At 38.4% G+C, this 27,551-nt stretch overlaps 5 protein-coding genes across 9 annotated transcripts; 3 read left to right on the top strand and 2 right to left on the bottom strand.

Annotated features, from left to right (window-relative positions):
• The first annotated feature begins 84 nt into the window (after positions 1-84).
• LOC111803555 (pleiotropic drug resistance protein 2) lies at positions 85-7,797 on the top strand. 3 transcript variants are annotated; one of them, XM_023688022.2, is made up of 19 exons: positions 85-775; positions 862-982; positions 1,101-1,189; positions 1,280-1,655; positions 1,741-1,831; positions 2,466-3,366; positions 3,454-3,614; positions 4,131-4,234; positions 4,317-4,482; positions 4,574-4,648; positions 4,715-4,851; positions 4,938-5,270; positions 5,359-5,649; positions 5,719-5,802; positions 5,967-6,100; positions 6,359-6,586; positions 6,669-6,840; positions 7,009-7,263; positions 7,350-7,797. In XM_023688022.2, the coding sequence occupies exons 1-19, from the start codon at positions 396-398 to the stop codon at positions 7,617-7,619; spliced, it is 4,368 nt and encodes a 1,455-aa protein (XP_023543790.2). In that variant the 5' UTR covers positions 85-395; the 3' UTR covers positions 7,620-7,797. The 3 variants fall into 3 exon arrangements, with proteins under 3 accessions (XP_023543790.2, XP_086983979.1, XP_086983978.1); XM_087127853.1 differs by having other exon boundaries at positions 4,574-4,851; XM_087127852.1 differs by having other exon boundaries at positions 2,466-3,614.
• A 713-nt stretch (positions 7,798-8,510) lies between these two features.
• Positions 8,511-9,636, top strand: LOC111803564 (uncharacterized). The gene is made up of 4 exons (XM_023688035.2): positions 8,511-8,836; positions 9,071-9,184; positions 9,281-9,361; positions 9,447-9,636. Exons 1-4 carry the CDS (start codon positions 8,612-8,614, stop codon positions 9,522-9,524), a joined length of 498 nt encoding a protein of 165 aa, XP_023543803.2. The 5' UTR covers positions 8,511-8,611; the 3' UTR covers positions 9,525-9,636.
• A 3,103-nt stretch (positions 9,637-12,739) lies between these two features.
• LOC111803561 (uncharacterized) lies at positions 12,740-15,177 on the top strand. 2 transcript variants are annotated; one of them, XM_087127715.1, is made up of 3 exons: positions 12,740-13,786; positions 14,340-14,553; positions 14,608-15,177. In XM_087127715.1, exons 1-3 carry the CDS (start codon positions 12,992-12,994, stop codon positions 15,132-15,134), a joined length of 1,536 nt encoding a protein of 511 aa, XP_086983841.1. In that variant the 5' UTR covers positions 12,740-12,991; the 3' UTR covers positions 15,135-15,177. The 2 variants fall into 2 exon arrangements, with proteins under 2 accessions (XP_086983841.1, XP_023543798.2); XM_023688030.2 differs by having other exon boundaries at positions 12,741-13,786; positions 14,340-14,523.
• A 401-nt stretch (positions 15,178-15,578) lies between these two features.
• Positions 15,579-18,024, bottom strand: LOC111803562 (fructose-bisphosphate aldolase 6, cytosolic). The gene is made up of 3 exons (XM_023688032.2): positions 17,864-18,024; positions 16,814-17,041; positions 15,579-16,693 (listed from the first exon to the last, which is right to left on the bottom strand). The coding sequence occupies exons 1-3, from the start codon at positions 17,889-17,891 to the stop codon at positions 15,873-15,875; spliced, it is 1,077 nt and encodes a 358-aa protein (XP_023543800.1). The 5' UTR covers positions 17,892-18,024; the 3' UTR covers positions 15,579-15,872.
• A 644-nt stretch (positions 18,025-18,668) lies between these two features.
• LOC111803560 (serine/threonine-protein kinase CTR1) lies at positions 18,669-26,767 on the bottom strand. 2 transcript variants are annotated; one of them, XR_002816388.2, is made up of 16 exons: positions 25,963-26,767; positions 24,805-25,106; positions 24,577-24,721; positions 24,199-24,302; positions 23,903-24,111; positions 22,677-23,114; positions 22,493-22,533; positions 22,235-22,303; positions 22,017-22,117; positions 21,853-21,937; positions 21,622-21,720; positions 20,632-20,700; positions 20,396-20,527; positions 19,629-19,723; positions 19,333-19,548; positions 18,669-19,181 (listed from the first exon to the last, which is right to left on the bottom strand). XR_002816388.2 is itself a non-coding variant. In XM_023688028.2 (15 exons), the coding sequence occupies exons 1-15, from the start codon at positions 26,518-26,520 to the stop codon at positions 19,437-19,439; spliced, it is 2,559 nt and encodes an 852-aa protein (XP_023543796.2). In that variant the 5' UTR covers positions 26,521-26,649; the 3' UTR covers positions 18,669-19,436. The 2 variants fall into 2 exon arrangements, 1 of the variants encoding a protein (XP_023543796.2); XM_023688028.2 differs by having other exon boundaries at positions 18,669-19,548; positions 25,963-26,649.
• Between the last annotated feature and the right edge of the window lie 784 nt (positions 26,768-27,551).

Raw genomic sequence — 27,551 nt, 5'->3', positions numbered from 1 at the left:
ATATATACAGATTGCTTCGTATAATCATCTTCTTCCTCCCGGAGTTCCGGTCAACTTCATCATTACTTTAATCCTCTCCCATCTCTCTCTCTCTCTCTCTCTCTCTCTCTCCCCTTCTTCATTGCCGGAGTTCCCTCTTTAAAACTTCCGCCCCATTTCACCACAATCCAAATTCATACCTCCATTTCCAAACAATTCCTCTTCCCCTGCACCATTAATGGCGGCGGCGGCGGCAACGACAGCAGCAACAACAATCCCCTCGCAGTTTCTGACTTTAATTCCCCGTTGACGCCGTCTGATTGCCCGAATCTTTCTTCCATATCAACTCTCGTAGAAGGAAATCCTCTGTTTTAATCGTATAGAATACAGAGCGTGATCGAATCAGTTGAATAGTTATGGCAGCCGCTCAGATGGTGGCTGATGATCTAGCGAGATCTATGAGTCGACGGAGTTGGGCGTCGACGAGTCAGAGAAGTTGGGCGACGGCGAGCATCAGAGAAGCATGGCAAGCACCGTCCGACGTGTTCACTCGAAGCGGACGGCAGGAAGATGAAGAGGAGCTGAAATGGGCGGCGATAGAACGGCTTCCGACGTATGACCGCCTCCGAAAAGGGATGCTGAAGCACGTGCTGGATAACGGACGCGTAGTTCACGATGAGGTGGACGTAACAAAGATCGGAATGCAGGAGAAACAGCAATTAATGGAGAGTATGCTCAAAATCATCGAAGAAGACAATGAAAAGTTCTTGAGAAGGCTCAGAGATCGCACGGATAGGTGAGTTTTCATATAAACAGGATCAAAATTAAATTTTGAGTAATGGGTTTGGGTCAAAAGCTGATTTTGTGTTGAATTTTTTGAAGGGTGGGGATTGAGATGCCGAAGATCGAAGTCCGGTTCGAGCATTTATCGGTGGAAGGTGAACTGCACGTCGGCAGCAGAGCGCACCCCACTTTGCCCAATGTTTTTCTCAATATAGCTGAGGTAATTTCATTTTATTTTTAAATTTCGAAATTTAATTAAGTATTGGGTTGAAGGGTATCAAAAAAAGGAAAAAAAAAAAAACAATTTTTTTTTTCATATATTTGATTTAAATTGACAGAGTGTGCTTGGTTTGGTTCGGTTGACCCCACCCAACAAGAGGAAAATCCAGATTCTGAAGGATATTAGTGGCGTGGTGAAGCCCTCCAGGTGAGTGAGTTCAATATTATTTCATTTGGGACATGATAATTTATGAAGTTTAGGTGATACCCATTTGGTGAAATGGATGTAAAAATGTAGGATGACTCTTCTTCTGGGTCCTCCAAGTTCTGGGAAGACGACATTGCTGCGAGCACTTGCAGGGAAACTGGAAAATAACGTGAAGGAAGATGGAAGAATCACGTATTGTGGGCACGAGTTTAAGGAGTTTGTTCCTCAGAGGACTTCTGCGTATATCAGCCAACACGATCTTCATAACTGGGAAATGACAGTGAGGGAGACGTTTGATTTCTCAGGGAGATGCCAAGGGGTTGGAACTAGGTATGAAATGTTGGAAGAGCTTTCGAGGAGAGAAAAAGAAGCTGGAATCAAACCCGACCCTGAAATTGATGCGTTCATGAAAGCCATTTCAGTTTCAGGGCAGAGAACCAACTTGTTCACTGACTATGTTCTCAAGGTTTTGTTTCTTTCCTTCCTTCCTTCAGTTCTTAGTTTGTGTTTTTGTTTTTTCGTTTTGGCTGAAGCTGAATCATCTGTTGCAGATAATGGGTTTGGATATTTGTGCTGATATCATTGTTGGGAATGAGATGAGGAGGGGCATTTCTGGGGGACAGAGAAAGCGTGTCACTACTGGTATGTTCCTCCATGTCAACCATTTTGATGGGTCACAAGTAACATTGGTGTGGAAACGTCTCCCTAGTGGACGTGTTCTAAAACCTTGAGTGAAAGCCTAGAAGGGAAAGTCCGGAGAAAACAATATCTGCTAGCAGTGGACTTAGGCGGTTACAAACGGTATCAAAGCCAAACACGGAGCAATGTGCCAGCGAGGACGCTGGGTCCCGAAGGGGGTGGATTGTAAGATCCCACATCGGTTGGAGAGGAGAACAAAACTCGTTCGTTCTTTATAAGAGTGTGAAAACCTCTCCCTACCATACGCATTTTAAAAACTTGAAGAGAAATCTAGAAGGAAAAATCCAAAGAGGACAATATCTGCTATAGACTTAGGGTGTTACAAATGGTATCAGAGCCAGACACAAAGCAGTGTCCTCGCTGGCCCCAAGAGGGGTGGATTGAGAGATCCCACATCAGTTGGGGAGGAGAACGAAACATTCTTTATAAGGATGTGGAAATCTCTCGCGTGTATCAAGCCCAAAAGAGAAAGTCCAAAAAAGATAATATCTACTAACGGTGGAGTTGGGCTGTTACATTGAGTCGGTTTTGGTTGGGATTGTGTTTTTATTCATAGTTCTTGTTTGAAATTTGGCAGGGGAGATGTTGGTTGGACCAGCAAAGGCATTGTTTATGGATGAAATCTCAACTGGGTTAGACAGCTCCACAACTTTTCAGATATGCAAATTCATGAGGCAAATGGTTCACATAATGGATGTAACAATGATCATTTCTCTGCTACAGCCAGCTCCAGAAACCTTTGAGCTTTTTGATGATGTTATTCTAATATCAGAGGGTGAGATTGTATACCAAGGCCCACGAGACAACGTTCTTGAGTTCTTTGAATTCATGGGTTTCAAATGCCCAGAAAGGAAAGGAGTAGCTGACTTCCTGCAAGAAGTCACATCCAAAAAGGACCAAGAACAATACTGGTTTAGAAAGAGCCAACCATACAGATACACTTCCGTTCCTGAATTTATACAAGGATTCAAAAAGTTTCATATTGGACAACGTTTGAACACAGAACTTAGTGTTCCTTTTGACAAAAGGAACACTCATCCAGCTGCATTGGTCACCCAAAAGTATGGCTTGTCCAATTGGCAACTCTTCAAGGCTTGTTTTTCAAGGGAGTGGCTTTTGATGAAGCGTAACTCATTCATCTATGTGTTCAAGACAGTTCAGATAACAATCATGTCTTTAATTACAATGACGGTGTTCTTCAGGACAGAAATGAAAGTGGGCACTGTGGAAGGAGGTGGAAAGTTCTTTGGAGCACTGTTCTTTAGCTTAATCAATATGATGTTTAATGGAATGGCAGAACTAGCCTTGACCATCGTCAGGCTGCCTGTCTTCTATAAGCAAAGGGATTCTTTGTTCTTTCCTGCTTGGGCTTTTGGGTTGCCAATTTGGGTACTCAGAATTCCTTTATCATTGATGGAATCAGGCATTTGGATTTGCCTTACTTACTACACAATTGGGTTTGCTCCGGCTGCTAGCAGGTATGTTGAACCGACCATCTGCATTCAATGTTTGAATTGGAGAAATGTCCAACTTTTACCAACACTAAAAGAGCTTCCTTTTGTTAGGTTTTTCCGGCAACTCTTAGCCTACTTTGGAATCCATCAGATGGCTCTCTCCCTCTTTCGGTTCATTGCTGCAGCTGGGAGAGTACAAGTTATTGCAAGCACTATGGGAAGTTTCACTCTACTAATGGTCTTTGTATTAGGTGGCTTCATCATTGCCAGAAGTAAGTAGATTAAACCCTCTTGCTCTTAACTATTTCGAGATCCCATATTGGTTGAGGAGGAGAACGAAACATTCTTTATATGGATGTGGAAACCTCTCCTTAGCATACACGTTTTAAAAACCTTGTGGGGAAACTCACAAGGAAAAACTTTCTTTATATCTAGTAGTGGTGGGCTTGGGCCATTACAAATGGTATAGAGCTAGACACCAAGCAATGTGTTAGCGAGGACGCTGGGCCCCGAAGAGGGTGGATTGTGAGATCCCACCTCGATTGGGGAGGAGAATGAAACATTCTTTATAAGAGTGTGGAAACTTTTCATTAGCTGATGCATTTTAAAAACCTTGAGGGGAGCTCGAAAGAGAAAGCTTTGCTAGCGGTGGGCTTGGGCCGTTACACTTCGAGCCTAACCCACAAGCCACAATCTCTACGTGAATACAACCGTGCGGATTCCAATGAAGTCTCAGCTTCTTCCAAGGTTGGATATCAATAGTACTTACATATCTTTGATATTTGCAGGTGACATAGAGCCATGGATCATATGGGGTTACTACTCGTCTCCTATGATGTATGGACAAAATGCAATTGTCATTAATGAGTTTCTAGACGACAGATGGAATCAGGTATGATGTTCATAAAATCATAATCAAATGTGACAAACAAGTCATTAGTTTCCAAAACTAAACCTGTATTGGCTTGATGCAGCCTCCAACAGATCCCAGATTAAATGGAACTACAGTTGGGAAGATTCTCCTTGGTTCAAGAGACTTTTATGATACTAATAAAATGTATTGGGTTTGTGTTGCTGCACTCTTTGGGTTCTCTCTTCTTTTCAACCTACTCTTCATCCTTTCATTGACTTTCCTCAACCGTAAGCCAATTCTTCTGGTTTCCATTCAAGAATTCTGTATGAAATCTTTCCTTTTTTGCTGTTACTGAACTATCTGACGAACCAAATTCAGCTTTGGGCGATTCAAGAGCTGCCATTGCTGATGACGCAAATAACAACAAGAAAAATCCATATTCTGCATCCAGAGGTAAGAAACTTGAGCTCAATCCCTGTTTTCTGGGATGGTCTTGTCTGAATGTGTGGTTAATTACAGGTACTCAAACGCAACCTGCAAAGTCTTCAAATGTGGCGAATAATTCAAATAGTCCAGCAAAGAAAGGAATGCTTTTGCCCTTTCAGCCGCTTTCCCTTGCATTTAACCATGTCAATTACTATGTGGATATGCCTGCTGTAAGTTACTCGTTCTTACGGCATTCTTTTGAAAGTTAATGGAGTTTACAAAGCTAATGGATGGCTCTCTTGTTCAAATTCTTCAGGAAATGAAGAGTCAAGGAATCGATGAGGACCGCCTTCAATTACTGCGGGATGTCAGTGGAGCTTTCAGACCTGGTGTCTTGACAGCACTCGTAGGTGTCAGTGGAGCTGGAAAGACAACTCTAATGGACGTCTTAGCAGGAAGAAAGACAGGAGGATACATTGAAGGAAGCATTAATATATCAGGATATGCTAAGAATCAAGAAACATTTGCTCGTGTGTCAGGTTACTGTGAACAAAATGATATTCATTCCCCACATCTTACTGTCTACGAATCAGTGCTCTATTCAGCATGGCTCCGCCTTCCTTCAAGTGTCAACACAGCTACCAGAAAGGTTTCATTTGCCTGAATTTTTGGAGAACAAAACAGTTTGATGTGCTTGAAGTTTGTTATCCTTAAATTTCTGTCTGTCTTTGTTGTAGATGTTTGTGGAAGAAGTTATGGAACTGGTGGAACTTAACTCTCTGAGAGATGCTTTAGTTGGACTTCCTGGGATAGATGGTCTTTCAACAGAACAAAGGAAGAGGTTAACTATAGCTGTAGAGCTGGTGGCTAATCCATCTATCATCTTCATGGATGAACCAACATCTGGTCTTGATGCTAGAGCTGCAGCCATTGTCATGCGGACGGTGCGAAACACTGTCGATACTGGAAGAACTGTGGTCTGCACAATTCACCAGCCCAGCATTGATATTTTTGAATCTTTTGATGAGGTATGACATTGATATGAGCTTTATTTCTTTTCAAAAGTGAAATGAGCTTATATTTTGATCTTGAAACAGCTGCTGCTGATGAAACGAGGTGGACAAGTCATTTATGCTGGATCTCTTGGTCACCATTCTCACAGGCTCGTCGAGTATTTTGAAGTAAGAACTTATTAGTCAATTAAGAGATCCCACGTCGGTTGGAGAGGAGAACGAAACACCCCCTTTATAAGGGTGTGGAAACCTCTCCCTAGCAGACGCGTTTTAAAAACGTGTGCTTGGGCCGTTACATATACTTTTACTAACTCTCCTTTGAACTGCAACAGAGTGTTCCAGGGGTTCCAAAGATTAAAGATGGCTACAATCCTGCTACATGGATGCTTGATGTCACAGCTTCATCTGTTGAGACTCAACTTGATGTGGATTTTGCAGAAATTTACGCCAACTCTGCGCTTTATCAGTACGTTCACTTTTATCTCAATTCTTTGACTCGTCTCCTAGGAGTTGTTGAGGATTGTTGGGAGGGAGTCTCACATTGACTAATTCAAGGAATGATCATGAGTTTATAAGTAAGGAATACATCTCCACTGGTACGAGGCCTTTCGGGAAAACTCAAAGCAAAACTACGAGAGCTTATGCTTAAAGTGGACAATATCATACCATTGTGGAGAGTCGTGATTCATAACCGGAGTCTCATAAGTTTCTATATATTTTTCAGGAGAAACCAAGAACTTATCCAAGAACTGAGTACACCAGCTCCCGGATCTCAAGACCTGCACTTCCCAACCAAGTATTCTCAGTCATTCAATGTTCAGTACAAAGCTTGTTTCTGGAAATGGTATCGGTCATACTGGAGGAACCCTCGATACAACGCGGTGCGGTTCTTCATGACAACCATTATTGGACTTATGTTTGGGCTTATCTTCTGGAACAAAGGAGAAAAAACGTATTGATCAAAACCCATCCTCACATTTTGTTTTTATTGAACTTCAACAAGTTTCGTTCACATTTATTGCTCAATTCAACAGTGATGAAGAACAGGATCTGAGAAACTTCTTGGGTGCTATGTATGCTGCTATTCTCTTCTTGGGAGCTAGTAATGCCGCTGCAGTACAGCCAGTGATAACCATAGAGAGAACAGTTTTCTACCGTGAAAGAGCTGCTGGCATGTACTCTCCACTCCCCTATGCATTCTCTCAGGTAACAAACAACTCTGTTCATATCCCACATCGGTTGGAGAGGGGAACGAAACATTTCTTATAAGGGTGTGGAAACCTCTCCCTAGACACGTTTTAAAATCGTGAGGCTGACGTAGACTTGAGCGGTTAACCATTTAAGCTGACAATGTGGAACTCCCTTGTTGTGCAGGTGTCCATAGAAGCAATCTACAACGCAATTCAAACAATAATTTACTCTCTACTACTGTTCTCCATGATGGGATTCGAGTGGAAGGCAACAAACTTCCTATGGTTCTACTACTTCATCTTGATGTGCTTCGTCTACTTCACAATGTACGGGATGATGATTGTTGCACTAACGCCAGGCCCCCAAATAGCAGCCATAGCCATGTCCTTCTTCCTCAGCTTCTGGAACTTATTCTCCGGATTCATGGTTCCAAGAACAGTAAGTGAACTTGCATATTTCATTGATTCCCACCAAGAATGCACTTCCATTGATTCCTTTTCCATTGATTCTGATATGAAATGCAGCAAATCCCAATCTGGTGGAGATGGTATTACTGGCTATCTCCAATCGCTTGGACGATCAATGGGTTAGTGACATCCCAAGTAGGTAACAAAGAAGGTAATCTCCGGGTAGCAGGGAGAGGGGAGATCCCAGTGAAAGCCTTCCTGAAAGACACATTTGGATATGAATATGACTTTCTCCCTTACATTGCTTTGGCGCACTTTGGTTGGGTGTTCATCTACTTCTTTGTGTTTGCTTACAGCATGAAGTTCCTCAACTTCCAAAAGAGATGATTTTTGTTATGTTTTTTTCCATTACTAAACTGTAAAACTTGTCTGTAATCTGAATTGGGGGAAACCCAATGAGTTTCCTCTCTATTCTTTATATTATTTTTACCCATAATTACGGGTTCGAGTTCGAGTATATAAACTTTAGAAAGTGTCTAATAAATCTCTAAACTTTTAATTTGAATATGATGAAGAGATTTTAAAGAAGATTACGGAATTGCCCGCCAATTCGTATTAGAAATTAATATTAAAAAAAGAAAAGCAAAAAATGAGAGATTAATTAAGAACTAAAATAAAGAAAGGAATAAAGCAATAAAAGAAATAAGAGAGAATAAAAAATAGATATAAAGAAAAGTAAATGGGAAATGATTGGTTTGAGACCATAAATAAACTATTAACATGGATAAAGGTGAAAAGTCGATCCTGTCCTGTCGTTTTTGACTCATTATCGTCCGCCGCACAAAAGTGGCGCCACCTGCCGACAACCGCCGTGGGGTTTGCGTAACAAGTGGCGGCGCTGCTACTCGAGCTGACGGTTACACCACCCTAACTAAAATTCCATATTTTCATTTCTCATTATATTATAAATATTTAAAAAAAATTGATACATGACATAAATAAATAAATAAGTGGTCCTATGGATTAATAATTAAAATAACGTAACTTAGGACCGCAACAACGAAGCAAATGAAATTGAGCTGTAATTTGGATATGATATGACCGATCCCCAAAATTCAAAAATCAATTAATTAAATACAAATATAATTTTGTTTTTTTTTTTTTTTTTTTGTTTACTAAAAAGTCTGTTCTCCCGTGGATAATCCAAGGGTCAGAATTTGAAGATCTATTGTAAAAGCAAAAGAAAAAAATAAAAGTAAAGAAAAGCAGCGGCGTAAGAAAAGAAAGGGGAGGAAAGGAGAGGGAATTCATTCATTCATTCGTTCATACAAGCAAGAACAGAAGCGGTTCCTCTGGAGGGAAAAGAGAAAAATCAAGAGATGCAGAACGAGCAGAATCCGCAGCAGCTTCAAGTAATGTTGCAGAATTCTGGAAATTTGAGTTTCAGTAGCAAAGAAGATGAAGAGATGTCCAAATCGGCGCTTTCGGCTTTTAGGGAAAAGGAGGAGGAGATTCAGCGGATGAGGACTGAACTTCAGCAAAAACTTCAAGCTCGACTCGGCCGAGTCGAGGAAGAATCAAGGCGTTTGGCCTCCATTCGAGAGGTTGTTCATCTCTTTCCTCCCTCCTCCCTAAGGCCTAAAACCTAAAACCTAAAACCTAAAACCTAAAACCTAAAACCTAAAACCTAAACCCTAACTCTTTCGTTTTCCTTTCTTTTTTTTTTTTTTTTTTCTATTTCATCTCTGCAACTGCAATTCGTGTTGGAATTCTGATTGTGTGAGAGTTTGATTTTAATTTATTTAGAAATTTTGGATTAAATGTGGAATGATGAACAGGAACTTGAAGGCATAGATGGAGATCCAACGAGGAAGGAAATTGGACAAATCCGTAAGAGAATTGATACGCTAAACAAGGAATTAAAGCCTCTTGGACAAATATGCCAAAAGAAGGTGAGTTCCATGGCTCTACTTTCGTATCTATAAATTATAGTTCTATAAAAAATAAAAATAAAAAGAAAAATGGTTGGAATTGTTTGGTGGGAGCAGGAGAAAGAGTACAAAGATGCCCTCGATGCTTTCAATGAAAAGAACAACGAGAAAGTACAGTGTATATCAAAACTAATGGAGGTTAGTAGTAGCTTTCTTCTTCAGTTCTTATTCTTTTATTTAATTAATTACTCATTTAGATTACTTAATTCGGTGTTATTTGTAGATGGTTGGTGAAAGTGAAAGGGTGAGGCTGAAGAGGTTGGAAGAACTGAGTAAGCATGTGGATAACAACACTTCCTGATTCAATTCCCCTAAAATTAATTCCTCTGTTTCTGTTTTTGTTAGTTTTCTTCATTCTTAAACTTTTAATTTGTTTATGTCTGTTTGAGTGATTTGTTTCTCTTTTTATTTCATTTAGGGTGGCTCACATATATATCTATGTATGTATGTATGTATGTATTGCTTTTAACCATACTATATATATATATATATATATATATATATATATATATATATATATATATATATATATATATATATATATATCTTTTCATTTCCTATACCTTATTTGTTTCTTCAAATGGCTTTGAAAATTGGGGTCGCCCCACTAAATAGTTAGGTTAGTTTAGATTGGGGTCGCCCCACTAAATAGTAGACTGGGCCTAGCCTCTCGTTTAGATTGGGCCAAGGTCTGAGAAGGAACCCAATAGATACTAGATTGGGCCAAGGTCTGAGAAGGAAGCCAGTGAATTAAATATTAGATTGGGCCAAGGCCTAAAAGCTGCGGTGGCGTCGTTAGGTGGTGGTACCATTTGTTTGTTATAGGGATAGGGGAAATATATTATAAGGGAAGGTGGGTGGGTGGGTGGGTGGCGGTTTGGGAGGACATGTCTCCTATAATTAAAGTGGTTTTTGTTAAGATTCTGTTTTGAGGTAAGAATTTTGAGAAACAATTTGGAAAATAAATAAAAAGAAGAAGAAATGGGAGGCGACAAAGAGCATCGGGGTCCCATAAGGAAGGAATATAATTTTGTCCCATAACTAAAAATAATTTCATCATGCTTTTTTCATTCACTTTAATTCCAACAAAAAATAAAAAACCATATATTTCCCATATCCTCTTTGATTTAGATTTAGATTTTGATTTAGATTTGTCGACGACTAGGTGATGAGAACCCTCTCCCCGTCCCCATTGCATATCCTACTTTGTTTTTTGTTCTTCCTTTTCTTTTAATGTATATATTTTTTTTTTTCTTTTCTTTTGTATAAGAAAATACCATGCCATGTAGATCTCCAACCCGACCCACGTTTGGTTTGGTTCGGTTCGGTTCATAGACCGGTATAGAATCCTATGTTAGAGAGAGAGAGAGGTGGGAAGTAGAAAGGGCGGAGAGGGGGACAAATATCCGACCGTTTCTGAAACCAGGATGCGGCGTTTCAATCTTCCACGTGGACTTCAATCACTGGATTCTCGCTAAACGACATGGCTTCGGCGCACCCCTTGACGGTGCTCTCTTTTTTGTCCTTTTCCGGCTTCCCACTTTCATTTTTCCACCCAATATTAAATATTATTGTTACTTAAACTTCATCGGGTCTGCATTTTGTTCCATTTTTTGTAAATTTTGTTAATAACTTACCTAAAATTGATTCTCCACATGCTTAGTTGGCGGCTATGTTAAGTCGATTTTTCAGTATTTTTTAACCATCATATCTTTAAGATCACTCTCATTTAGAAGACGTAGTGTTTGATTAAAACCGATTGAGAATGTGTTAATTATGGAAAACATGGAAGGTTGAGCCGAAGTTTAAACCTAAAAACAAAAGTGGATTTCATAAAGGGCATAGTTGCAATAATTATTGAGAATGGAAAGGGGTAGTTGACTCGACAAAAAGAACACATGAAACCCAAATTACATATTTTCCCATAAAACCTAGGTATTAATAGAAATGTAATCTAGAAAAGCAACCAATTATAAATCTCCAAGCTTTTCTCCAAACAACCCTTATGATATCACCCACTCCTCTCCTCGCCTCTCCTCGTGCGCATTAAATTTGTTAAAATAATTTTATAAACCTAAATGGGACTAATATTTCTTAAAATCATAAAACAATTAGTGTGAAGTAAAAAGGAGTATTAATTACTTTAAATAAATAAATAAATAAATAAATAAATAAGAGAGAGAGGGTTATATTGTCCAAGTGGCGACAAAAGTGAAAAAAAATATGGCGGCCCCCACAAAATCTTATTATTTCAATATATTTTATGAAAAAATAAAAAATATATTATTATTATTATTATTATTATTATTAGAAGACTGAGAGAAAAATAATATATAGAGAAGGAGAATTTGAATTAAAGGTGAAAGAGGAGTAGTGGGATTGGAAATAGATTTTAGGTGAAAAAAAAAAAAAAAAAAAAAAAAAAAAAAAAAGAAACGTGAAAGGACTCTGGACACACAGGCACGCGTCTTCGTTTCCTATAAAAAGTTGCCTTTTTTTTATTATTTTTATTTTTTATTTTACCATTTCCCTAAACCCATTCAATTTCAATTTCAATTGCTTTTATTTAATATTTAATATATTATTTCATTTTCATGTAATTTTAAATAATAAAATTAATATTTGGATAAAGATATTATGTTCGTATTTATGAGAAGTTGAATTAAAAAGTCACAGAATATTACCATTATTTGTATTAAATTTGCAATCAATGAATGTTATTTCTTATATTACTTATCAAAAAAATCATCAATGAATTATTGAATTCAACTTCAAAACCAATTTTTTAAATTAATGCTAAAAGTAAATAAGAAATTAATGGAACAAATGGGAAAGAGATTTCCTGTTTAGACCGGGAATGTAAGAGGGAGTAGGAACCCTTTTACCTATGAGAAATATATATATATATATATATATTCAATCCATATCCCGTCTATCCCATGAACATCTCTAATGTCATTCGAAGATTTCAGAGTAGATTTGTCAATAGAAGAATTCTAGAAAATATTTTGGTCAATTACACAAATGAACTTTGAAACAACAGTGTCGTCATATTTGTCTTATGTCAAGCATCGTACACTTTTAATGGTCCATTCCTTCATGTTAACGGTCCTTTGTCTCTACACCTCTTACTTTATGCAACCCACCTTAGTTCTTAATTTTCTTATAAGTTTTTTAACCATTACATTCACTTTTCTCGAGAAAATATTTGAACTCTGAACTAAATTTTTAACACGTTCTCAAAAAAATATATTCTTTTTTTAAAACATTGATGTAATGTTGACCCAAAATTTGTTTTTGGAGAAGAGGAGGAAAGAAGGAAGGAGGGATGCAATTTCCCATTAAAAAAACAAAAATGTTTTGTAATTTAGCTGAGACAAACACTGCGCATTACATTATGTTTATTACGTGCTGTACTTTCTGGTCTCTTAATTTCCAATCTCTATTACATAACATAACATTATATGTGTGTATATATATGTATGTATGTATATATATATATATAATTCCTCTGCTTTTCTCTAATCACTCTGTATTTCATTTGGTTTACAACTCTGCAATTCTTTATTTCATTTTTGACATAAATTTCTCTCTCCCTCTTTTGTTTTTTCCACTTCTCTCCCTCCTTTGCTTAAATCTTCTTCATCGTCTCCGTTTTCTCCTCCATTCACTCCCTTTTCACGCCTATCAATTTCATTTCCATCGGGAAACCCAATCGTTTCAATCTCTGCGCTTCTTGGCTTCGATTGGGCTCTGTTTGATTCATCCATGATGCCTCTCAAGAATTTGCACCAGTTGCTGGAAGAGGATCAAGAGCCCTTTCATTTGAACACCTACATTGCTGAGAAACGGGGTAATCTCAAAAGGGTTTCGTCTAAAACCGATTTGCAAGTTAAAAAACGGAAACCCATTTCGACGAATTCAATTTTTCCTGGAAATTTCTGCAAAAATGCGTGTTTTACGTCCTTCCAGCCCTCGCCGGATTTCAGGAAATCTCCGCTTTTTCAGTTTCGTTCTCCGGCGAGACATAGCCCCTGCAAGAGCCCCAATGCTATTTTCCTCCATATTCCTGCTAGAACGGCTGCTTTGCTTCTGGAAGCTGCTCTCAAGATTCATAAACAGAAATCGTCTATGAAGGCTAAAAAAACCCAGATTAAGAATCAGGGGTTTGCGCGATTTGGGTCAGTGTTGAAGCGATTAACTCTTCGAAATCGGAACGCCAACCGTGAAACTGGAGATTGTGGTGGTGGAGCGGAGTTGGCGTCGTTTGGGCAAAGAAAAAGCTCTGTTCGAAGGCACATAGTGCAGGGCGAGACGAGTTCCCACAATGGAAGGTCTAGCTATGGCTTCTGGTCCGAAACCAACGAAGAAGGAAGATCAATGGATTTGGGAACTTCATGTAGTAGCCAATCCGAGGATTCAGAGGAGACTTCTGTTGCTTATTTTGGGGAAGATTACTGTGAAAGCCCATTTCGATTTGTTCTTCAACGAAGCCCCTCGTTCGGCTGCCGGACGCCGGATTTTCCATCGCCGGCGGCCTCTCCTTGTCACCGTTACAAAGAGGTTTGACATAACCATCATCTCAAATTTGAAAATTTACTCTGTTTTTAGGAATTCCGTTTCCATTTCAGGAGAGGTGTAAGCGTGAAAATTTTGAACTTTGACATTAAATGCTCTGAGTGTTGTTGATAGTACTTTTGAGCATATCTCTGCAATCAAGATCGTTTTCTCTTTTTTACTATCTGAGTGGGAAACTATTTGGTTAAAACAGACAAAAACCACTTTCTTTTTTCTTTTTTGCTCTTGTATTGCAGTATTGCCTTACTGCTTTCCTTTTTAGAATACAGTAACTTTTTGCAGTACAAGTTTCTGACCAATTCTTTTGAACTTTTATCTGATCAAAACTGATTAACCTCAAGTTCATTAGTTTCAATGGATGATATTCAATCACTAATCCTTGAAACTTCATTTGGATGCTTAAAATTAGGCTCATTTTAAGTTTCTGTTCATGGTTCAAACTTAGTGAAGGAAAGGAAATTAAGTAGAGAATCTAGATTTGACGTTATGTTGATATCCATCATCCTGATTTTTGAATTTCGTTTGCATGTTTGTACAGGACGAAATAGTGAACAGTGCAGAAAGTTTGAAAAAAATTCAGGAAGAACAAGATGAAGAAGATAAGGAGCAATGTAGTCCTGTGTCTGTATTGGACGCTCCTTTTGATTACAGCTACGACGAAGGGCATGGCGACAGGGAGAGCGACGGAGACGGGAACGGGGAAGAAGAAGAAGAAAATTACGGTTTGGAATGCAGCTATAGTCCATTTGATAGTCTATGATTTGCAGTTTATCAATTTCTGATCACCATTTTTACATATATGTTAGGAACAAAGCAGCAACTACTAAACAAGCTTCGTAGATTCGAGAAACTCGCGGACTTGGACCCGATTGAGCTTGAGAAAGTAATGCTAGAGGAAGAACTAGACGAAAATGATCACGATTACTTCAATAACGAAGAATGCGAGTACTACGATGGGTCAGCTCAATTGTATAATGAAAACGAGATTGAATTGTTTGTGAAAGAGGTTGCGGACAATGCAAACTTGTGTAAATCCAAATGGTTTCTCCCTCGAGACATGAGGAAACTCGTGACCGATCTCGTTTCCGAAGAAGAGGCAGATCGAAGAGACGATGAGACAAGAGAGGATGTGATACAAAGGGTTTGCAAGAGGTTGGAGATGTGGAAAGAGGTGAAATTCAACACGATTGACATGATGGTGGAAGAAGATTTGAGGAAGGAGGTTGATGAGTGGAAGAAAAACCAGGCGCAGAGAGGAGAGGCAGCCACTGATTTGGAGGTTGCAATCTTTAGCCTGTTGGTGGAGGAATTGGCTGTTGAACTTACTTGTTGAAATGGCTAAAGTTTTGGGAAATACAACAAATTTCTATTCAATCTCTCTATGCTTTCTTAAACAAAATATTAATTCATTTGGTCAATCAATCTGAAACCACAAACAACTGCTCGCTATTGGTCTACTTCAGCACCAAACACTCCTCGTTTACCTAGGTGTCCACCGCCGGAGCTCCGGATAATGGTTGTCCGAGATTAATGGCCGCTGGTTGGCTCTCAAAGGCCCCGACGCTGACCTTCCTAACTCGGCGTCTTCGCTACCAGTACTAGTTTACACTGCGGCACATGGCATTCAGGCTGGCAGCAGCGTCTTCTCTACGGCGGCGATAGGGGGCAGCTGCAGCTACAATGGGGTTTGATGGTGATTCTGTTAGTGCGGTAAGGTTATGATATACAATATAAGAAAATCTCTGAGAGCATAAGCAAAATTGACTCAGACTAAAAATTCTCTAACACAAAACTCCCATCACGAATGTTGTTATTAACCGATGACAAACATCAAAATTACAACAGAAAACACGAAATATTCGGTTCTTCAACTGAAATGTTAACAAAATAGACTTGCAAAAACCTCACATGCAAACACTCTCCTCAAGCTTATTATTACCAACGTCTGGCGTAACCTGATGTTAGCGGTGGGATTAGAAAGAGAGCCATATATGAAGCCTGAGAATCCAAATACAAAATGCCGCAGCTTATCTCTTTTTGGGTCTAAAAACAAGAGCACTCCCAAAACTAATCAATAGCTGTAGTTGTCAACGTGGAGGCTCTCCGAGGCACCCTCGCTGATCTTGGCATCACCCTTGTAAGTTCCAAGAGTAGCTTCAGAGTTGGCCTTGCACCTTACTAGTAAAGCAGCCTGAGCTTTGGGGATGTTCTCTTCCTTTCCGGACCATGCCTTCAGAGTACTCTGCTGCAGGGCTCGTCCAAAGGAGAAGGAAAGAGACCATGGCTTCTTACCCTTGAGTTTGTTCATGGCGTTAAGGTTGACGGTGGCCTCCTCTTCGCTCTGTCCACCAGACAGGAACACCACAGCAGGGACTGCAGCAGGAACTGTACGCTGTAGGGCACGCACGGTGTACTCTGCAACAACTTCAGGTGCAACCTTTGCAGATTGAGATCCAGGGGTAACCATGTTGGGCTTCAACAAGGTTCCTTCAAGGAGAACATGGTGGTCATTTAAAGCCTTGTAGCATGCAGCAAGGACACGTTCAGTTACATCAGCGCACTTGTTGATGTCATGAGAACCATCAACCAAGATCTCAGGCTCTACAATGGGTACAAGACCGTTCTCCTGGCATATGATAGCATATCTGGCCAATCCGTTGGCATTTTCATTGATAGCCAACTGTGAAGGTTCGTTAGCACCAATCTTGAGCACAGCACGCCATTTAGCAAAACGAGCACCAGCTTCATAATACTTCTGGCAGCGTTGGGCAAGGCCGTCAAGACCCTGGGTTGTCGTTTCGCCATTGGTTCCAGCAAGTTCAACAGTGCCCTTGTCAACCTTAATACCTGGGAGTACACCACCTTCCTTCAAAACATCAACGAAAGGCTTGCCTGCACAAAGGAACAGAAGGGAAATAAATAGTTAGAACCATCAATTTTGTCTGTAAATAAGATTCAAAAAGTGCAATTCAAAATGGTAAAGACCAAAGACCGAGTGATTAGTTAGAATACCTGCAGAGGTCTTCTGGTAGAGAGTTTCTTCAAAGAGAATGACTCCGCTGAGGTATTGGAGAGCATTAGGAGCAGTGAAAAGGAGTTCACGAAGAGCACGTCTGTTTGTTTCAACATTCTCGACATTGATACTGGCAAAACGCTTTCCAATTGTGCCAGTTGATTCATCAGCAGCAAGAATACCCTTTCCAGGAGTTCCAATGTAGGCAGCATTGGCAATAAGCTCGTCTGCAAGGTGAAAGAAAATATAGAAATAATGATCAACAGCAGAATGGATAAATGTAAATTCAGAGAAATACTCAAGAAAAGTACAGAAATGTCAATAGCATCAGAATGCCCAATAAACTTTTGTCTACAGGTAAAAACTAAATTCAACAATATGGTCTCATAAATCAAAGGTACATACACAACTACAATTACCACTATCAAAGTACACACATTTTCCAAAGCAAGGATGCCGGGTAGAAAAAAACATAAACTAAAATCATGACATCAAACACTATTCGTAAGATCTGAATCTAGACGCCAGTGGTACTCGGCGACCAACTTCATTCAGAGCAAAGTTCAGTCTTTTTGGGTATACTTTTTCGGAAAGAGTGAGGAAAGGGTATCCTCTTCCATGCTCTTATTACGTATCTAACGGAGGAAAACCCCCGAACACACAGATCTGAACTGCTACCCTATCGATCTACTCACCAGCAGTTAGAACTATCCAAGTAAACTAGAGAGAAAGAGGAGCACTAGCTACAACGAATTTGAACGAGAAAACATATAAACATCTGAATCTCGTGCCATACAGGCAATTCACATAAGCTTCAACTCTCATTGAAGTGAAATAGTGCGTTAAATGGCATGAGAACACGAAATGAAAGGCAAAACAGATGGATCAGATAGTAAAAAAAAAAAAAAAAAAAAAAAAAAAAAAAAAAAAAACAGAAAATTGGAGATCGGAACACAGTAAGTAAATGAAGCATCCAACACAAGATCTGAACTAAAGATGAAATGCATGAAAAGAAAACAGAGGAAAAAGATGAAGAAGGAATCCATTACCAGCGTATTTGCCTCTGTAGCAAGACATCTTGGATACGTAAAAGTAGAAGTGAAAGATTGAAGCTTTGTGAAAAGGCAAAATAAATCGATGAAAACAAGAAAGGGTTAGGGTTAGGGGTTTTAAGGCGGGGCGGAAAGATCAAGAAATGTGCATCCACATGGACTTTTCATCATTTGCACGTGACATTTCCACCAACGGACCATTTTGTGATTTTACCCTTTTGCCCTTCACTGGAACCGTGTGCGATACGGAAAGCGGCTGTAATGGTTTTGTCGATAAGTTGTTGGTTTTGACCCTTTGGTTTGTGGATCCCTTTTTCTTCACCAAAATATGTATGTGTGTATAAAAAAAATCCTACTTTAAATTACTATACAATAATAATAATAAAAAGGGCTCTTTCCTACTGTTTTTTACCCATTTAAGACGTTATTAATTAAAATTTTAAACTAATAATGTGATGTCCCACGTTGGTCGGAGAACAAACCACCCTTTATAAGGGTGTGAAAACCTTTCCCAAGAAACGCATTTTGAAGCGTTAAGGGGAAGCCCGAAAGAAAAAATAAAGGGTGTGGAAACCTTCCCCAAAAAGACGCATTTTAAAGCTCGAGGGAAAGCCCGAAAGAAAAAATCCAAAGAGAACAATATCTACGGTGGATCTGGAATGTTACAAATAATTTTATTGATAATTATGCTAAAAGAAAGAAATTATTGATAATGTTTGTAATTTTGTAATTTTACTTAAATTTTGTTAGGAAATTCATAAGGCTGGGTATAAATTGTGGATCACATCTTGTATACAGAACATAACAAATAACTAGAGTATCTCCCCCGTGTATAAAGAACATAACTGAAGTACTTGAGAAATGGGTATACAGAAAAATGGTACAAAAGATCTGATGGAAGTTACATAATTGTACAATATTAACACTTCGATGCATTAATCTAATGTGACAGCTAAAGAATTAGGAGCGGCTTTTGGATCTACATATTAACATGAGACACTTCAAGGGTTTAGTAAACCTCTCTGTTAGAGCTGCCGGGAATTGAATGTTTCGGTAATATTTGTTTGTACAAGAGGGGAAAGTTAGAGCTGACGATAGAGAGGGCCGCTTTTGAGGGCCGCTTTTGATGGACTCAGCAGCCGCGGTGACATTATACATAGAAGAGCACAACGCTGGGGGTTGACATTGCACAACTGGAGAGGGAATAAGTATACTTTGATGGTAAAGCGAGAATATGGGCGTCAACAAAACTGAACCTTGGTTCGCCTCAAAAATGGAGATACTTCAGAAAAGAAATCAATATACATCAATGAATCTGCAACCAAACACAAGCATTGTGCCATCAATAATTTGAACATTGCATATCAAATAACAGAGGACTCCTCCCCACCCAGGACAGTTCAATTCTCTACCATTAGGAACACATGTACGGGGAGAACAGAGTAGAACCAGGACAGAAACCTTACCAACACACACATGAATCTATCTGAACAGCATCATATCTGCCAGACAAACCTTTTGAGAACTCTGTTTTTCACATGAACAAAACTTAGGAGTCCCTTGGATTCCCTCATTGAGTAACTAATGACATGTTTGGGCGAACTTGATTAGGTGTAGCTGGTTTGATCAATGGCTTCAATGATTCCATTATTTCATAAAAGGATGGACGTTTCCAGGGCTCGCTGAAATATAAATCCAATAATTGCTTGAAAAATATTGAGAGTAAAACGGTGAAGGAAAACCTTGCAGAAGTTCAACTCACCTGGCGAAGCAAGCCTCTATAATAGTAGCAACTTGAGGATTTAAATCACATGGGATCTCAAGCCTTTTGCCTTTGAAACCCACGGCGGCCACAACCTACATAAGAATATTCTCCGTCAGGCTTAAAGGGCAGATTAACTATAATTCTATAACATTTTGGGGTTTGGCAATGACCAAATTATCCGTCCTCCTAATTTACTGAGTCACAGACAAAACAGAAACTACAAACAAGTAAAATATCATACTACAATATAAAAGAAATTACCAATTGCCTTACAGTGTAAATTTACAGCATTGTATAGTAGAATAAAAATATAGGATAAACTGAGATAAAGAGTAGATGCAACAAATAAAACGTGAAGGGTATTGCATCCATAATAGCATCCACAAAACACTAAATTCCAAAAATTGCCAATTCTTTTTAAAACTTTATGGATACTTAGGATCAAAGAAGTGACATACATCACTCTGAAGCGATTGCCATGAAATACCAATGCCAGACTCGGGTTATTTTTTGATACCAGTTGCTCTAGAAAGTTCATATTTCAAAGTATTATTACAATTCTCTGACCATTAGGACTCGAGGACAAAAGGGTACAACCTAAAGGTCCTTCAAATAAGGTTGTTTATTAACCAGTCTTCAACGGACAAATATCCCTTCAAAAGATTTGTCTTTAACAACCTTAAAAAATTATCAACCAGGCAATGAAAAATCAAAGGAAATTTCTCGTTATAGCATCATTAATAATCTTAATCTTGAAAGCAAACCTGCGCCGGGTTCAAGTTGCCCCATGGTTGCTGCAGTGAAGCAAGCTCCCACAGTATCACACCAAAGCTATAAACATCTGATTTCTCATTTGAAGGCTCATCACGGAGAACTTCGGGTGCCATCCATTCAGGCTGATAAAAAGGAAGTAGTATTTTTGTTGGTTAATAAAATGTCCAGATTCGAGAAACATCTCACAATTACTACATGGAATAATGCTGTAAACACAAGAACTTACAGTCCCAGCAGCTGATTTTGATGAAAGAAATGTGTGCGCCTTCAAGCGTGAAAGCCCAAAATCACAAATCTACAGGCACATCAGGCAGATAGAATTCGATCAATGCAAACAGAGAGAGAGAGAGAGAGAGAGAGAGAGAGAGAGCAGTTTGGAAATGGATGGAACTGAAGTGTCATCATTCATCACTAAGAACGTGGTTGAAGTATCAACCAAAAAGTCAACCTTTTCTAGAACAAAATTCATTTCCAATTCCCCCTTCCCCAAATAAAAGCAAGTTGATTAATCATAAACAATCAGGATTCTGCTTTAACACTAAAAGGATCTCCTACTTTAAGATATATTCAATAAATCCAATTTTTATTCAAAGAAGGCCAACTAATATAATTACAACTTTGTTTGGAAGAAAAAATGTAGTTAGTCAGAATTCTGCTATAGCAACACCCTAAAAGGATTTCCTCCTGTGTACTGGTAAGCTCATGTGTACATATAATAATCAATTTTAACACAAAAGTGTAATAAGTAGAACACAACTTGATAGGAGATTAATTATTTTAGAACTTTGATCATTCCACTCCATGTGGTGTTAAAGTCTGTTTGCAACTTTGACAACATATAAATGCATATGCATTGGAGAAAAAAAAAATGTCATATCCTGAAACATTACTGAACATAGATCAGTACAATTCATTGACTTAGATAATTCAAGTTGAAGTCTTGCCAGTCTCATGAAAATATATAAACATTAATCAGAAATGAAGTGCCATAATATGTATGCATAATCGGTAAAATTCAATACTGAGGCAGATTATTCCCGAACATCTGGGTGGTCCATTGAATAAATGCACATCAACTAATATGACAACTACTGAAAACAAGTCTTTCCCGCCAGACATGACTATGATAAAAAATTTAATAGACAGACTAACACACGGAATCTTTAGATATAATGTCAATAATCTATATAGAAAGCCAGAGATTCTCAGTTCCAACCTTTACTGTGTACTTCTTATCAACCAAAATATTTGGAGATTTCAAATCACGATGAACAATTGGGGGATTACGTTTGTGAAGATAATTCATCCCTTTTGCCTGTTAATATCAACGACAGAACAGTAAGCTCAAAAGGATGAACAGATGTCAAGACATGATGATGATAATTGATAATAGCATTCACAGAATAAAAGATGCAATAACTAAATGCTATGGTTTGAAAATACATACAACATCATGTGCCATGTTTAACCGACGTCTCTCATCTAAGACTTCTCGTGCCCCAGGTCTATGCAAAAGCCTGTGCAAACTCCCTCTGCAATTAAGTCATCAATTGGTGAACATATATCTTTTTGAAGGGTATAAGCATTCAACACTTGAGGAATTTGAAGAACCTTGATAAGTATTCCGTGACAATGGACAAGTTTGGAGGCTCAGTGACTGCACCCATAAAAAGAACAATGTTCGGATGTCGTAGAGATTTCATTATGGCAACCTGGAAAAGCAAAAGAAGTGATTGAACCTACTGAGTGATTACTTGCAAGTGATGCGCAATTGTAGGAAAATTATCTTCAAAATATTATGAGTGCTTCAAATTTTTGGAAACATATACCTCCCTAAGAAATTCCTCGAACCGTTCTGCATTAAGGTCTTGTTCCATCAGAATCTTCACCGCAACATCCTAAAATTTCAAAGGCACAAAAAAACAGTCTTCATCACATATGGTTAAATTTTAAAAGTACATTAAAAAAAAAATTGATGAAAAAACACAAAAAAAATGATGATAAAAAAAATGCAACACAACTTTGAAATCTGAGACCTATGTTAAAATAAAAGAATGGAAGAAAGAAAGAAAATTTAAGGTTCTTACTGAGCCGTGCCAATCAGCATGATACACTGTCCCAAAAGAACCTGCATTAACCAAGTAGACAGTAAGTGTGGCAACATAGAGAATGATGATATGATATTATAAAGACTACATCTCTCGCTGGCTAAAATTCATATGTGATGAAAAAGCAGAAAATGTTTCTGTCAGAATGAGAACATATATATACCTGCTCCAATTTTCTCCCTCAAAACAAGATCATTCCATGGAATAACAAAATCTTCTATGCCGAAGGAAAGCTGATTCGGTTTTTTAACCAGCCGATTACCATCAATGAATGATAAATTATTAGCAGGATCCATCCTTAGACAGGGCAGTGCTAAGAGAGGCTCAGAATCTCTGGAATCAATCTGTGAGATCTGGTTTAAACGAACCACATTTTCTACAAAAGGGGTAGACTGTACACTATGCTGAGCAGTAGAATCACATGATCTAAATTGCTCAGACTTTCCATCTTGAGCATTCCGTTGAGTAACTTTTGGATTCATTAATTGAGGACTTCTATCCCTGTCACCGGCAAGCACTATGTTTTTTCCATGTACATCCTTCCTGTTGAATGGCCTTTGATAGACAGAGCATGCAGCATCCTTCCCAGATACAACATTCCCTGCAATTGAAAATTCTGAACTTGTTAACAGAAACCACTGTGTCCGAGAACACATTACAACACTGATCATCCAATTGTCGAAGTCTATTTATGATTGGCTGGTGGAAGCGTTCTCATTTAGTAGTTGGTCTAAACAAGCTTAATTATGGCATGTTTAGCTGGACAAAACCAGAGTCTTCAAAGATAAGACTTCTCTTGAGTTGTTTTGTAGAATATTCAGATAACTTGCTCTTGGTGAACAACTGAAATGCTCTCTTATAGTTTTCTTTTTTGGGAGGGGGTTCACTCTACCCTGGGCCCCTAAGCTGTTATTCCTTTTTTTTTTTTTTTCCAATCCTGTATAGTTTCTTGTCCTAAAAAAAAAAAAAAAAACACTGATCATACAATCTCAATAACAAGTCCATTTACAAGAGGTATGCAGAAAAACGATGGACGTATCATGGAACAGAATTGATCAAATTCTTAAGAAGAACATGATTTTAACATCATGTCAAGGCTCAGTACTCTATTGCACATTTATGAAGCATGTCGTGTAGTTAAGTCAAACTTTCAAAAGGTATACACTCCGGCTGATAACGGAAGGTGAACAATTAAGAAAAGCCTGCACTCTGTCTACTACCATAAATAACCAAATAACACACAAATCTAAACAATCACTAATTCTGAAAACTTGTTAAGCATACTGAGCTCAATAAAGATGGCTTGACAAGTTTCAGGACTGAAAAGAAGCTAACAATAACAGTAATCATGGTAATAAGAAAAGCTTCACATTCTTGTTAAGTAATCACCTGAAGAAGCTTCATCAAATACAATATTAAGTGATTGACTATCCAAGAAATACTGTTTGGCCAGTGACCTGAAATCAATGTTAGATTCAATAGGTTTTAGTCTTGGAAATCGCAACGGTGAAGAAATTGAGATGGATGATGGACCATTGAGCAAACAATCAGGTTCGCATAAGCAACCAGGCTTCCCAATCAGATCAATGACATATTCCCTGAAAATTAGGACTATCGTGTTAAGAACTTAGGTATATCATGAAAACTCTAATCAATCAAGAACAGCCAAAAGTGGACAAGCATACCTATCAAGACCAAACCTAACAAGGCAAGATGAAGCATCATCTCTAGTGCAATATTTACAGCCCCTGGCAATTCGACAAGGCAAATCAATTGAATCTGCTAGCACCTGCAAAACTTATATTTTTAGGCATGTCTGTTCTAATAATATTCATACACGGTTTACTCTCGAACCATTAGTATCACTTATAAATACTATTTATGGTCATTCACACTGATGCATAAACAATTGTAAGATTTTTCACTGACTAAAAGATGCAATCCACCAAAACACCTGAAGTAACATGTACCATTAGAAGTAATGATAACATTAAAAGAACGCAAGTGCAATCTATAAAATGTTTACGAATATACAATTGATTTGCATTAAATGAAATTCTCACTTTGAATAAAAGAGCACGATGCCTGCAAAGGCCAACAGATAAGCTGCACAAGGGAATCACAACAGATCCCAAACATTCTTTTAAGTCATCGCTGCATTCCCTCCAGGAGGGAACTAAGGCATCTTCTCCCTCAGAAACTGAACCCCTGTTCATGCAATTATTGATTTTATAGTACTCATAGAACAGTTTAAATCTCAACGACTATCACAAGAAGTGTAGACAACTCACCCCATATGATTGCATACCAGCTTTGCTAAATGATCCGCAACCTCTTCTGTCGTTATACAGCTAGAAGAAATATTATGCACCCTGTTTTGCAGTTCCTTTAGGCTAGCATCACTATGCCGATCTATGAAAACTACTTCAATTGATGAACGGATGCTGAAGTCAACTGTCTTCAGAGATTCAAATGATGGTATACGCCCATCCTCTTTCAGATTGGTGCATAAAGACCATACATAAGGGTCCATCCCATGAATTAGGTACAAACCATCTGGCACCTTCTCAAAATATGACATGCATCCATTTACCTGATGGGTACCAAATTATAAGATAGCATGCTCAAGCAAAGATAAAGAATTATATATTGTGTCAAAATCACAATTTATGAATCCTTAGCCATCTTTTGAAGGTGCTAAGAATGAAAACAGATTGAAGTTTTTCGGGCAGTGTGTACGAAAGGCAGAGACGTAGTCAATGCCAGCTGAAAACAAATTGAAGTTGATCTTCCTTTTTTTTCTCTTTTTCTTTATTGTCTCTCCTTCAAACATTAACACGACAAGCTCTGAGTTCCTAATTAATTTTATGTACCTAAATTTGCAGTTGGCGGAAGGAAATTTTGGATGTTACTTTAGACCTTTAATTTCCCGGTTTTCAGTTTTTACTTGAGGGACTTTTTAGAGTTGGAGAACCGGCACTTCAAGTTACAAACTACTATATTAGTAAAAATGTAACGAATCAAGCAGACTCAGGATGCTTTATGACTACGTTTGAACAATCTCATTTAAATCTTCCATCAACTCAGAAAGCAAATATTTTCTTCCGAGTACTTTTTTTCTTTTTTTCCTTTTTTTCTTTTTTCCTCAAGGAAACCCAAAATACCGTTAATTTCACAATCCCAACCTATAAAACATCGTACCAAACAAAAAAAAAAAAAAAAAAAAAAAGGACATTATGCATCCTTCGACGACAATAAAACCAAAAGAATGATAAATTTGTAACACCCAATAGATTATTCGAATTATAATAACATGACAGTGAACTAGGCTGTTTGCGCACCCTTGAGCATGCTTTAAGGTATCTATGTGAAGCAGAATAAAGCAAAATGATTAAAGAACAAAAAGAAAACGACGATGAAGAGATTAAAAAACGAAAACAAACTCTAACCCAAAATCGATGCGAGATAGCCTCAGCTGAACTTGACAACGATCTTGAAGCTGCCTCGTCTGGCATCAGATCCATACAGTTGGGATCATCGGCACAAGTGGCCTCTGAAGAAAGCCTGAGAGCCAAGGCCAGCTGCAACTGATAACTTTCTTCCGTCTGCTGTGCCCAGCTCTTCCCCGACGAACCTCCACTTCCCACAGCTTTGACTCTAAATTCATCGTCGTGGATATATCCCAATGCATTTATCTCATTTGCTGCTGCGTTTGAGAGCGTTGGAGCGTAGTAATCACTGGCGAGAGAGCTATCATCGTAGCTACTTCCACTAGAATGCCTTTGCAAACCAATCCATGAATACTGGTTCCCAATCCGATTCGCCTGCGTGTTTAACTTGTGATCACCACTCCCATCCCAATCAAAGACTCTATCCGTTCTCCCCTTGCTAATGTTTGCCTCAGCTGCTATTGACCCGAAAAACGAGGTGGAAGGTCCCGTTCCAACCTCCTCGTCCGGAATTTGACTTAAAAACGTGTAATCTGACCTCCTTCCAGGCATTTCCATCGAGAAAACAAGAATCCGTATCACCTTAAACCCTTAGAAACCCTAGAATCCACCATTGTTGAAGGGCTCGGAAGGTTTCTGTATGTTAGAATTTCCGGCTTTGTACCTCCTCTCTCTTCTCTAATATTTCTATTGTGGGAAAGAGAGGAAGAACCAAAAATAATTTATACGGTGGCGTAAGTAACCGCAATATTCCACTTTTTCATGATTTATTTATTTATTTATTTATTTATTATTGTCATCATTTTTTACCTGTAGTATTTTTTTTCATTAATTTTTTAAATACCATTAATTTGCATTTTTAAAGAGTTCATCCTTTTATTTTATAAATTCAAAATCATAAGAAATTCATAAAAACATAAATGTAACGACCCGAACCCACCACTAGCCGGTATTAAAATAATTTTAAAATACATCTATTAGAGAGAGATTTCTCCACTCTAAAAGAAAATTTTTTTTTCTCTCCAACCGATGTGATGAGATCTCTGAATACGAAGAAAGAAATGAGACAAAAGTGAAGTCAATGGTTGGTAATTACGTACAACATTTTAGTCAAACTTTGGGTTGGGATTAAAGGGAGCATTGAATAGAGACTCCTACTATTATTATTATAATAGTAAATACTAAATTATAAATTTAAAAATAAAATCCAAGAAAGGCCGAAACACTAAAACGAGATTGAAATAGGAGTTTGGTTCACACTATGGCGGTGAAAATGAGGGGTTTGGTTAACCACATGGGAACTTGTCCCTGCCGATTGGATTGAGTGTGGAAGCTATCTACTTTATAACTTGTTTCCTACGCCTCTCATGACATTTTGGCCTGAAGTGGTCGGCGCCCGCCCAAGCAGAAGCTGGGGGCTGTAGTTTTCCACCCCATGTTTTATGTTTTGTTGTTTAACGTTATTAAAACTCACATTTGGAATCACATCGAACCCCGGAGACTCAGCATCGGTGTCCTCAGGGCAGCATGCTTCACCAGTGTTCCCTTTTTCTGGTTAAGAGATAGCAATCTAAGACGACTTTGTTGTC

This window comes from Cucurbita pepo, chromosome 10 (assembly GCF_057944985.1).
Source record: "Cucurbita pepo subsp. pepo isolate OVF chromosome 10, ASM5794498v1, whole genome shotgun sequence".
Classification (NCBI taxonomy): domain Eukaryota; kingdom Viridiplantae; phylum Streptophyta; class Magnoliopsida; order Cucurbitales; family Cucurbitaceae; genus Cucurbita; species Cucurbita pepo.
This window is presented reverse-complemented; position numbering and strand designations above follow the sequence as displayed.